General features: G+C 37.8%; 1 protein-coding gene across 1 annotated transcript; it reads left to right on the plus strand.

Annotated features, from left to right (window-relative positions):
- Positions 1–7119: 7119 nt before the first annotated feature.
- Positions 7120–10813, plus strand: LOC101703307 (WAP four-disulfide core domain protein 15A). The gene is made up of 3 exons (XM_021239076.2): positions 7120–7452; positions 7603–7761; positions 10628–10813. Exons 1-2 carry the CDS (start codon positions 7368–7370, stop codon positions 7758–7760), a joined length of 243 nt encoding a protein of 80 aa, XP_021094735.1. The 5' UTR covers positions 7120–7367; the 3' UTR covers position 7761; positions 10628–10813.
- Positions 10814–11981: the final 1168 nt, after the last annotated feature.

An 11981-nucleotide genomic window follows, 5' to 3' on the forward strand; every position in this document is an offset into this window, starting at 1 on the left:
TTGGTTTCAGTTTGGTCTTGTTTCCCTTAGATGTCAAATATTAGTTTGGCATCTTTATTCTTTCTTTTTAATTTTTTAATTTTATTAGTGCATGATTGTGATACATGAAATTGACATTCATCTTAGGGAGTAGGTACTTGTACATAACACATCTTGATTCTTTTTTATTCCCCTTTCTTTCCCCACCCATACCACCTCTCTCCCTCTCCTCTCCCTTTCCCAGTTTTCATTATTATTGTCATTATAATTATTTTTAGTTCATGTTTACAACATATAATGTTTACATTCATTGTGGCATTTGGTACATGTAAGTGACACATCTTAAATCTTTTTAATTATTTTATCTTCCAGTAGGGTTGATTCTGCTTTAATGTTTAGATCTTTGATCCATTTTTATTTTAGTTTAGTACACGGTAAGAGATACGGAGCTAGCTTCAGTCTTCTGGATATAGAGAGCCAGTATTGTGAGCACCATTTGTTAATTAGCTTAACGATGCAGCTTAAGAAACTAGAAGAATTAGAATAGTGCAAATCCAAACTTAGTATAAGGAGGGATATATTAACAATCAGGGGAGAAATTAATAGAATTGAAACTTTAAAAAACTACACACACAATCAAATCAAAGAGCTGATTCTTGTAAACAAACCTTCAGCCAAATTTATATAAAAAAGACTCATATCAATGCAATTAGAAATGGAAAAGGCAAAATCACAACAGACACTGCTGAAATCCAGAAGATCAACAGTAATTACTATGAATAATTGTACTCCAACAAATTGGAGAATCTAGAAGAAATAGACAAATTCCTAGACACATATGAATTACCAAAACTGAACATAAAAATGCTAAACAATCCAATAACTGTAATTTAAAAAGCAGTAATAAAAAGCTTACCGACTAAGGAAAGCCCAAGACCTGATCATTTACTGCTGAGTTCTCCAAGACCTTCAGGGAAAAAATGATGCCAATATATCTCACACACTTTAATGAAATTGAAAGAGAAGGAGTACTTCCAAACTCATTCCTGGAAGACAGCATTAGCATGATTCCAAAACCAGAGAAGGCCCCAACTAAAAAAGAAAACTATAGGCCAAATTCTTTAATGAACATAGATACAAAAATCCTCAACAAGATATCAACAAACAGAATGCAACAAATCATGAAAAAGATCACACACTATGACCAAGTAGGCTTCATTCCAGGAATGCAAGGATGGTTCAACATAGGTAAATCAATGCATGTAACACATCACATAAACAGAAGCAAGAACAAAAATCACATTATTATCCCAATAGATGAAAAATAAAAAGCCTTTGACAAAATGCAACATTTATACATGATAAAAACCCTAAGGATAATAGGTATAGAAGGACATTCTTCTAAAAGCCATTTATGATAAACCTACTGCCAACATCAAGTTAAATGGGGACAAACTGAAAGTTTCCCTCTAAAATCAGGAAGAATACAAGGATGTCCACTATCATCACTCCTGTTCAATATAGTACTCAAAAAGTTAGCCAGAGGAATCAAGCAAAGGAGAAATAAAAGGTATACATATAGGAAAGGAAGTCAAATTATCAGATGACATAATTCATTTTTTAAAAATATATGTATTTATTGGTACATTTTAGGTATAAAATACATTTACATTTATCATTGGGTGTTTGTACCAGAACATGATGCATCTTAGTTTTTATTTTTTCTCCCATTACCTGTGCATCCTTCACCCCCTCCACCCTTCCCTATCTACACAGAGTTTGATTCCATTTTTTTCCCATAATTTTTTTCCCCTTCTTCCCTTTCCCCTTTCCCTTCCACCATCCCCAAACCCTTGGACCCTTTCTTATTTCAAATTATCAATTATTCATTTTAATCATTTTCATCCTTATTTACACTTTCAATTTCTCACACTAGAGAAACTATTCGGTATTTTCACATGTGTCCTATTTATTTCACTTAAGAGTATGGCCTCAATGTGCATCCATTTAGCTATAAATGTCTCTAGTTTCTCATTCTTTATGGCTGAGTAGTATTCCATTTTATAAAAAAAACCCCACATCTTCTTTATCCAGTTTCCAGTCGATGGGCATTTGGGCTGTTTCCAAGCTTTAGCTATTACAAATTGTGCCGCTATAAACATAGATGCACATATATCACTGTGGTATGATTCTTTTAATTCTTTGGGGAAGATTCCCAGTAGGGGAATAGCTGGGTCAAATGGGACCTCTAGTCCTAGTTCTTTAAGGTATCGCCATACTGATTTCCACAGTGGTTGCACCAATGTACATTCCCACCAACAATGGAGAAGGGTTCCTTTCTCTCCAAACCCCCGCCAGCATTTGTTATTGGTTGATTTCTTGATAGCAGCCATTCTTTGTGGGGTGAGGTGGAATCTTAGTGTTGTTTTCATCTGCATCTCTCGAATGACCAGTGATGTTGAACATTTTTTCATATATTTACTTGCTGTTTTTATTTCTTTGTCTGAGAAATGTCTGTTCATTTTGGATGCCCATTTTTGAATTGGGTCTTTGAATTTGGGAGGTCTGATTTTTTTCAGTTCTTTATATATTCTTGATAGTAGACCTTTGTCTGAGCTACAGTTGCTAAATATTTCTTCCCACATTGTAGGTTGTCTCTTAGCTTTGTTGGTAGTTTCTCTTGCTGTGCAGAAGCTTTTTAATACGATGAGATCCCAGTTGTTGATTCTTTGTGCTAGCTCCCATGCTACTGAAGATTTGTTCATAAAGTCTTTTCCTATGCCAATGAGATGACATAATTCTTTACATAGATGACCCAAAGAATTCCACCAAAAGACCACTAGAGTTAATAACCAAATTTAAGAATGTAGCAGGATATAAAATGAACACACACACACAAATAGCATTCCTTTACACCCATAATGAATTCACTGAGAAAGAAATTAGCAAAACAATACCATTCTCAATAGCATAAAGAAAAATTCAATATTTAACCAAGGAAGTTAAAGACTCTATAACAAAAACTACAGTACTCTGATAAAATTAAAGAGGACATTAGAAAATGGAAAACCATGCCCTGTTCCTTGATAGGGAAAATCAATATTGTCAAAATGGCCATATTCCCAAAACTCATATATAGATGTAATGCAGTTCCAATCAAAATACCAACATTCCTCAAAGAACTAGAGAAAAAAAATCCTTGATTCATATGGAACCAGAAGAGACACAAAATAGCAAAAGCAATCTTGGGTAACAAGAGCAAAACAGGAGGAATCACAATCCCAGATTACAAGTTATACTGCAAAGCTACAGTGAAAAGTAAGCATGATATTGGCACTAAAACAGACATGTGGACTAAAATAATATAATAGAAGGTGCAGAAACAACCACAGGCATAATCAGTCATCTGATCTTTGACAAAAGGACAAAAATATATGCTAGAGGGAAGGTAGCCACTTTAGCAAATGATGCTGGGAAAACTGATTATCCACATGCAGGAAATTGAATCTAGATCCACATCTCTCACATCTTTATGTGTGTAACTAAAATAAAAATGAATCAAAGAACTAAATGTTAAAACAGAAACACTTAATCTGTTGCAAAACAGGTAAAACTCTTGAAGACATAGGTGTGGGCAAGAACTTTCTGAACGTAAAACCCCAGTTGCACAGGAAATAGTTCCAAGAATCAAGAAATGGGATCATATCATATTTTTAAAAAGCTTCTGCACAGTAAATGAAACAACCAATGGGGTGAAAAGACATCTTACAGAATGGGAAAAAAGTTTGGCTAGCTATTTCTCAGACAGAGGACTCATTTCTAGAATATATAAAGAACTTTAAGAAATTAGACCTCCACAATAAAAATCCCAATAAAAAATGGGCAAGAAAATGAACAGACACCTCACAGAAGTATAAATGGCCAACAAAGTTATGAAGAAAAGCTCAATATCACTGTCCATTAGAAAAACACAAAAGGTTGAGATTCCATCTTACTTAGAAAGAATGGGTATCATCAAGAAATCAAATAATAACAAATGCTGGACAGGCTCCAGGAAAAAAGGAAACCTTGTATTTCCACCATTGGTGGAAGTATAAACTAGTGCAACCATGGTGGAAAGCAGTGTGGAGATTCTTCAAAAAGCTGAAATTAGAAATTCCATTTGACCCAGGTGTTCTCCTTCTAGGTATCTTCCCAAAGGAGTTAAAGGCATCATAGTATAGTGATACATGCATACCCATGTCTATATTAAGTATTCATAATACTTAAATCTTGGAAACAGCCTATGTGATATTTATATACTATGGAGTACTACTCTGTCATAAAAAGATAAACAGTCATTTTAGGAAAATGGACGCACTTTGAGACCACACCATTAAGTGAAATAAATCAGATATACCCGCTTAAATATCACATGATTTTTTCTAGGAGAAACCTAAAGTATAAATAAAGAGCAAAATAAAAGATAGATAATAGGAAGTAAGGAGATAGATCTTTTTCAAAAGGGAAGGGGATCAAGGATGGAGGAAGAGGGGAGAGAGAAGAGATGAGACAGGGAATGATAAAAGAAATCAAGTTGTGTTATATACACATGCCAACTTCACATCAAGAATGTAAAGATTATATACTGCAAGCGTACCCAAAAAAGGATCAAGAGATGGGGTGGGAGGAGGCAATGAAGGAAAAGTCGATGAAAAAAGCTATTCAAATGTATTGTTGGGCCGGGGATTTAGCTCAGTGGTTCCACCGCCTGTTTTGCAAACACAAGGTCCCGAGTTCAATCCCTGGTACCCTCCAAGAAAAACAATGTATTGTGTACTTCTACCAACTCCCCATAAGGAATGTAAACATTATATATTACAAACATGTACTACTAAATAAAAGAAGTCAAAATGGACACTAAATATTTGAAAAGATGTTCAACATTTCTGGCCATTAGAGAAATGAAAATTACAACAACACTGCAATACCATCTTACTCCAGAAGGAATGACTGTCATCAAGAAATCGAATAATAACAAATGCTAGAGAGGCTGGGGGAACTGGGGACCTTCTACCCTGATGGTGGAAATGTAAAGTACTACAACCACTATGGAAATCAGTGTGGAGATTCTTCAAAAAACTGAAACTGGGGCCGGGGATTTAGCTCAGTGGTTTTGCCGCCTGCTGCGCAAGCGCAAGGACCCGAGTTCAATCCCCGGTACCAAGAAAAACACAAAAAAAACCCTGAAACTAGAAATTCCACTTTACCCAGCTATTCCCGCTTCTAGTATCTTCCCAAAAGAGTTATTAAAGACATCACATTAGTTTGATCCCCAGTACCAAGAAAAAAAAAAAAGACGTCACATTACAGTGATACATGCATCCCCAAGTTTATAGATGCACAATTCATAATAGCTGAATTGTGGAAGTGGCCCATATGTTCAGCAACAGATGAGTAGGTAAAGAAAATGTATTTATACTCAATGGAGTAGTACTTTACTATAAAGAAGGATGAATCTGAGTCATTTTAGGAAGATTGATGCACCTTGAGACCATAACATTAAGTAAAATAAATCAGAACTACAGGCTTAAAAATCGTATGGTTTCATGGACAGGGGATTTAGCTCAGCGGCACCCTGCCTGCCTTGCAAGCGCAAGGTCCTGAGTTCTACCCTGGTACCAAAAATTGTGTGGTTTCTCTCTCTCTCTTTTTTTTTTTTTGGTACCAGAGATCGAACTCGGGACCTTGAGCTTTTGAGGCAGATGCCAGAACCACTGAGCTAAATCCCCAGCTGTATGGTTTCTCTTATATGAGAATCCACAACATAAATAATCAAAGAGAAAAACAAAAGATAGACAATAGGAAATAGATCTTCAGCAAATGAGAAGGGAACTGAAAGATGGAGGTTGGAGAGACCTATGGAAGTGGCTATCAAAAGAATTAAAATGTGTCATGTCCATGTAACAACTGTCCACAAATATATTCATTATGTACCACAAACATGTACTAATAAAAAACATAAGCTGTTCCATTTAGTGCTCTTATTTAGTTGAGATTTATACATCTTGTTCTGCAAGGACATTGATTTGTATTTTTCTTTCTTTTTCATTGCTATGTGTTTGTGATACATAATAATTACATTTGCCTTGAGGAATTGGTATATACAATCTTGATCATTTTCTTTCACTTCCCTCTCTGCCCCGTTCTCCAGATACCCTGCCCTATCTCCAAAAAGTTTACTTTTTTCTCTTGTGAGTTCTAGTTACTCTCATAGCCTGAAGTGGCTGCGATGTTAAAAAAAAAATCGTTCAAAGGATGGTGTTATCCAAGACAAGATCTGGATTACATGAAATAAATAATGCTCTTAGGAGCGTCTGTAGGGAGCTGCCAAATAGTTGAAATAATGACAATTTTCTGGGGATAGAGGTTTTGACAGCAGCACTTCCCTGAAGTGTTCCCTCGGTTTCTGGTAGTCACAGGTTTTATAGCACAAACCCCTGAATTTCAAGGCCATTACACAACTGGACAGAAAATATGAGTAGTAAATTTCCACAAACTCCCTTTTCTTCCCAAGGTTCACCCATTCGTTTTCTTTTCTTCAAAAAACTCACAGGTTTTTGCAAAGCTTTGATTTAGTTTCAGAATCCTGAAAATGGTTGTTTTGACCAGATTGCTAACATGGTTATGGGTTTCATAGAGGGTCAGATTTTAACCCATTCCTATCCCCTATCCCCTATTCTGAACTGATTTCCCTGCATTGTAGAGGTTCATTACCAAATTGAATAACTGTATTTCTTATCCTGTGCCATTATTTTCACTTTAATATAAATGGACGAGTTCTTTCATGTGTTTTACAGCTGATATATATATATATATATATATATATATATGGGGGTACCGGGTACCAAACTCGGGACCTTGCGCTTGCGAGGCAGGCAGAGGAACCACTGAGCTAAATCCCCGGCCCTACAGCTGATGTATTTAAATGTTAGTGAGTTAAAAGTAAGCATCTCAGTTACACCCTTGACGAAAATATTGTTGTAGGGCTGGAGTTGCAATTCTCTGGCTATGCCGTGAGCAGAGGGATGGGGCATTGTAAAATTAACCTGGGAAAGAAAATTCCTTCCAATTGTTTCAAAGTCCACTAAAAAAGCAAGAGTTCTGACGGGCCACACCAGCGCTGCAGCGTCCTAGAGGACGGTCCCTCCGGGCTCCCAGCCCTTACAGCCCGGAGGGTGTCTCACTGCGCGGCTTCCTCCGGGTGAAGGAAACAGCTAGAATTTGCTGGAAGAGCTGACCTCCTGCCCTGGAAACCACCGCGCCCCCTGCTGGCGGTCCTCCGCCGAGCTGAGCGACGGAAGCAGATCCTGGCTTCCGGTCAGGCAGGCGCCCGTTGTCCTGCCGCAATGAAGCCGAGCAGCCTCTCCCTCCTGGCCTTGACCATCTTGCTTTGCCTCCACGTGGCCCAGCCTGGAGTACGGAAGAATGGAAGTAAGGCCAGGCGGTCTAGGGTGGGCTTGCGGGAGGGAAGCGTTTCCTCTCAAGAGCCCATGGAAAGAGCTGGTGTTGAAGCCCCAAAGCACCTGATCAGTACCTATGTGGCTTTTTTTTTTTTTTGCTTTCTTTCCCCCTTTTCCTCAGCTAAGTGGAAACCTGGATTTTGCCCAGAGTTTTTTCTTGAGTGTGCTTTCAACGGATTCCCTGGGTGCCGGAGTGATCGAAGTTGCAAGGCGGGCAAGAAGTGTTGCTACTACAATTGCCGACATCAGTGTGTAGAACCAGCGTTGTTTCTGGATTGAGGTGAGTAGCCCCAGAGGTGCTGTTCTGAGCTGCCTGGAACTTTTCCTCAAACCATTTGTCCTAGAGCGAGATGTCTGTGCCTCTAGGAGTCATGGCGATCAGAGCTTTCAATCAACATTTAAAAATCAGTAGCTTTTCTATATATCAGTAATGAATTAGCTGAGAAAGACATCAAGAACACAATCCCATTTACAATAGCTTTAAAAAACAAAACAAAACCCTAGAGGTCAACCTAAGCAAGGAGGTGAAAACTTCTGCAGTAAAAATTATAGAGCATCGAAGTAAGAAATTTTGAAAGGTGAAAAGATCCCCCTTCCCTTGTGCATGGATTGGCAGAATTAATGTGTTAAAATGGTCATTTACTAAAAGCAATCAACAGATTCCGTGCACTCCCCTTCAAAATACCAACAGCATTCTTCAAAGAACTAGAAAAAAATAATCCTAAAATTCATACAGAAACACAAAAGACAGAGAAATAGACAAAGCAATCTAGAGCAAAAAAAAGGAAGGATGAAGTCATCACAATACCAGATTTCAAATTACAGTATAAAGCCAGAGTAACAAGAACAGCATGGTACTGACACAAAATTAGACACATATCCAGTGGAACAGAGCAGAGGACATGGACACAAACCTACACAACTACATCCATCTGATTCTTTTATTATTATTATTATTATTATTCATTAAGTTTATTGGTACATTTTAGGTATACAATATGATGACAGTCATCATTGGGAATTTGTACCTTTAGATGATGCATCTTGGTTCTTATTTTTTCCCCATTCCCCTGCCCTCCCTTCAACCCCTCCACCCCTCCTTATTTACAAAAGCTTTGTTTCCATTTTTTCATTTTCTCATATTTATTCCTTCTCCTTTTTTCCTTCCCCCATCCCTCCCCTTTCCCCTTCCCCTTTAGTCCTTTCCTTCCTATTTCACATTATCTATTGTACATTTTGATCCTCATTTACACTTTCCGTTTCCCAAACCAAAGAAACTATTTATTATTTCCATCTGATTCTTAACAAAGGACCCTCAAAATACACATTGAACAAAAGACTGCCTCTTTAACAAATGGTGCTAGGAAATCCTGATACCCCCTTGTAGATTAAAACTAGATCCCTGTCTCACCCTGTACAAAAACCAATTCAAAATAAACCAAAGACCTAAGTATAAGATATGAAACTTTGAGCTAGGTGTGATGGTGCAAACCTGTAATCCCAGCACTCTGGGAGGCTGAAACAGGAGAATCACAAGAAATGAAACTGAAATTGCTAATGAATAAATAAATGAATGGATGAAACACTTGAAGTGATAGCTACAGAAAAAGACTTCCTAAATAGGACTCAAAAAGCCCAAGAAATAATAGCAAGAATCAGCAAATGTGACTACATCAAATTTAAAAGTTTCTGCACAGCAAAGTGGGAGATAGTCTTTGCCAACTACACCAGTGACAAAGGACTAATATCTAGGATATATAAAGAACTCAAAAAACTTAACATCAAAAAATCAAATATCCCTATTAGTAAGTGTGGAAGTGAACTAAACAGACATTTCTCAAAAGAAGAAGTAAAAATGGCCAATAAGGATATGAAAAAAAAGTTCAACATTTTAGTATTAGGGAAATCCAAATCAAAACTAAATTGAGATTCCATCTCACCTCTATCAGAACGGCGCTCATCAAGAATACAAAAAGTGATACGCACTGATGAGGATGTAAGGGAAAGGAACTTTTCTAAACTACTGGTAGGAATGTAAGTTAGTACATCCATTATGGAAAGCAGAATGGAGTTTTCTCAAAAAGTAACTAAAAATAGACCTAACATTTGATCCAGCCATACCACTCCTTGGTATATACTCAGAGGAATTAAAGTCAGCATACTATAGTGACACCTGCACACCCATGTTCATGGCAGCACAATTCACAATAGCTAAGATACAGAACCAGCTTAGTTGCCAATCAGCAGATGAGTGGATAAAGAAAATGTGATATACGAGGCTGGGATTTAGCTTCATGGCACTGCACCTGCCTCGCAAGCACAAGGTCCTGTGTTCGATCCCTAGTACCAAAAAAAAGAATATGTGATACGCACAATTCATTATAAAAAATAATAAAACTTTGTCATTTGCATAAAATGGATAGAATTGGAAATTGTCATATTAAGCAAAATAAGCCAAATTCAGAAACAACAGTATTGCATGTTGTCCCGATGGTAATATGTGGCAATCTAAAAACAACATGGAAGGAGACGGAAGACTATTATTAGACCAAAGGAAGGTAAGGGGGAGGGGATCTAGGAACAGTAATGAAGGGGATAGACATGATCAAAATATACACACTGAAACCCAACGTTCTTTAAATAGACACCAATTTTAAATAGAACCTAAAAATAACACAAGAAATAAATAATGAATTGAGATACTTTCAGAGACTTGATTCTAGACAAGAAGGAGGAAGGACCCAACAAGTCACCTTCCTCCGAAAAAGCACCATTCACTTAGTGGAATGAATGTCATGCTTTTCCTCTGTATGAAAGGAACATTTGGACAGGATTGGCTCTCCACTCCTCACTGTTACTGATTTGTCATTATTATTATTTTCCATTGCATTTTTTCCCAATTTGCAATGAAGAAGCATTTTCTGCTTCACAGTTAAACTGTGAGGAAAGGGATTATGAGGTCCTAATTCTTTACGTCGCCATGCCTGGAGTCCCTGACCTTCAGTCCCTAATTCCTTGGCAGTACATCTCCGTGCTCTTGGGAGGGGAGAACCTAGCAAGATGAAGGCCACTGTGGTCTGGAGATGACAAACCGTGTCCCCAGCACATTTTTCACAGTCTCATGTCTCTGGTGTTTCTCTACTTAGGTGGAAACTTCTTAACCGGGCCTGAGAAGACTGATACTCTGGGCTCAGACTTGGATAACTGGACACCAGTGTTTTCCCTGCTTCTCCCAGGCCTTCTTGTTATCAAGAATGAAATCCATTCAAGAGTTAAATGCATATTAACCCAAAGACAGAGAAATAAAGCCCCTTTTCTGTTGCTATAACAAACTGCTTAAGGGTGAATACTTCCTAAAGAAAAAGGTTCTAGAGGTTCAAGAGCATGCCCAAATACCTGCTCACCTCATGGCAAATGGCACAGTGGTGAGAGCACATTTGAGTGTGGAGAGTGGTGTATGCAGAATAAAGATTCAAGGGAAGCACCAGGATTCCTTATAATAACCTATTTTCAGGAGAATTAACCCAGTGTCACAATACCTGCATCGATCACTTCTAAAGGTGTTATCCCTGTAACCTAATTATCTTCCACAAGCCCCCACCTCCTAAAATCTACCATCTCTCAATATTGACACACTAGAAATCAAGCTTCCAACACATAAACCGTGGGGGACAGACTCAGACAATATTCAAATCATATCACAGTGTATATTTAATTTTTTTTTTTTTTTTTGGTGCCAGGGATCGAACTTGGGTCCTTGCACTTGTGCAGCAGGCGGCGAAACCACTGAGCTAAATCCCCGGCCACACATTGTATATTTAAAACTACATGAGAATCTGTAAGACTTCTGAGTCTCTCATTCTGTCTTTCCCATCCCTCACAACATCACATGCCCTCCTGGGTGATCCCTTATGATATATAAAATATATGGAGTTAATGTTTCACATTAGATTTTATTCATTTTTGCACTTAGAATTTTGTGATATATTTCTCTTTTACAGTGTCTCCTGACACCCAGTTTCTCCATAGGTCAGATTTAAGGGACCCTGTAGAGTAAAATTTTTGTGTTAGGATCTTACAAAAGTGAAACATGTTCTCCTGGGAAGAATGAACAAGTCACTTTTGCTAGTTTCTCTGGTACTGGTGCCAGTGGTCTTTCCATTTGTGGATCTACAGCTAGATTTGAAATTTTGGACTGGAAATGGAGCAGGACCTAACTTAGGTCCAGGGCATTTTATGTCCTACAGAATGTAGGCTATAATAAACTAGGAAGAGGAATTTTTTCTTTTTATTTTATGAAAAAATAATTTCATAATGTCTTAGTTACTTTTCTCATGGCTGAGACAAAATACCTGACACCCAAAGTTAAAGGAGGAAAAGTTTATTTGGCTCACAGTTTGTAGGTTTCAGGCCATAATTGGCTTTAAGGCAGGGTGGCTTGGCAGAGGGGCACTGCAGAGGAGAAACAGTTCATGGCAGGGAGAAGACAGCAAGTAGCAA

This window comes from Heterocephalus glaber, unplaced genomic scaffold (assembly GCF_053883595.1).
Source record: "Heterocephalus glaber isolate CG9 unplaced genomic scaffold, H.glaber_assembly_v1.0 deba00001673, whole genome shotgun sequence".
Lineage (NCBI taxonomy): Eukaryota > Metazoa > Chordata > Mammalia > Rodentia > Bathyergidae > Heterocephalus > Heterocephalus glaber.

Bases quoted from the DNA above. Each gene is read 5' to 3' on its own strand.
- LOC101703307 (XM_021239076.2), top strand. From the start codon at position 7,368: ATGAAGCCGAGCAGCCTCTCCCTCCTGGCCTTGACCATCTTGCTTTGC. The intron at 7,453-7,602 runs GTAAGGCCAGGC...CCTTTTCCTCAG, and splicing joins TGGAGTACGGAAGAATGGAA to CTAAGTGGAAACCTGGATTT.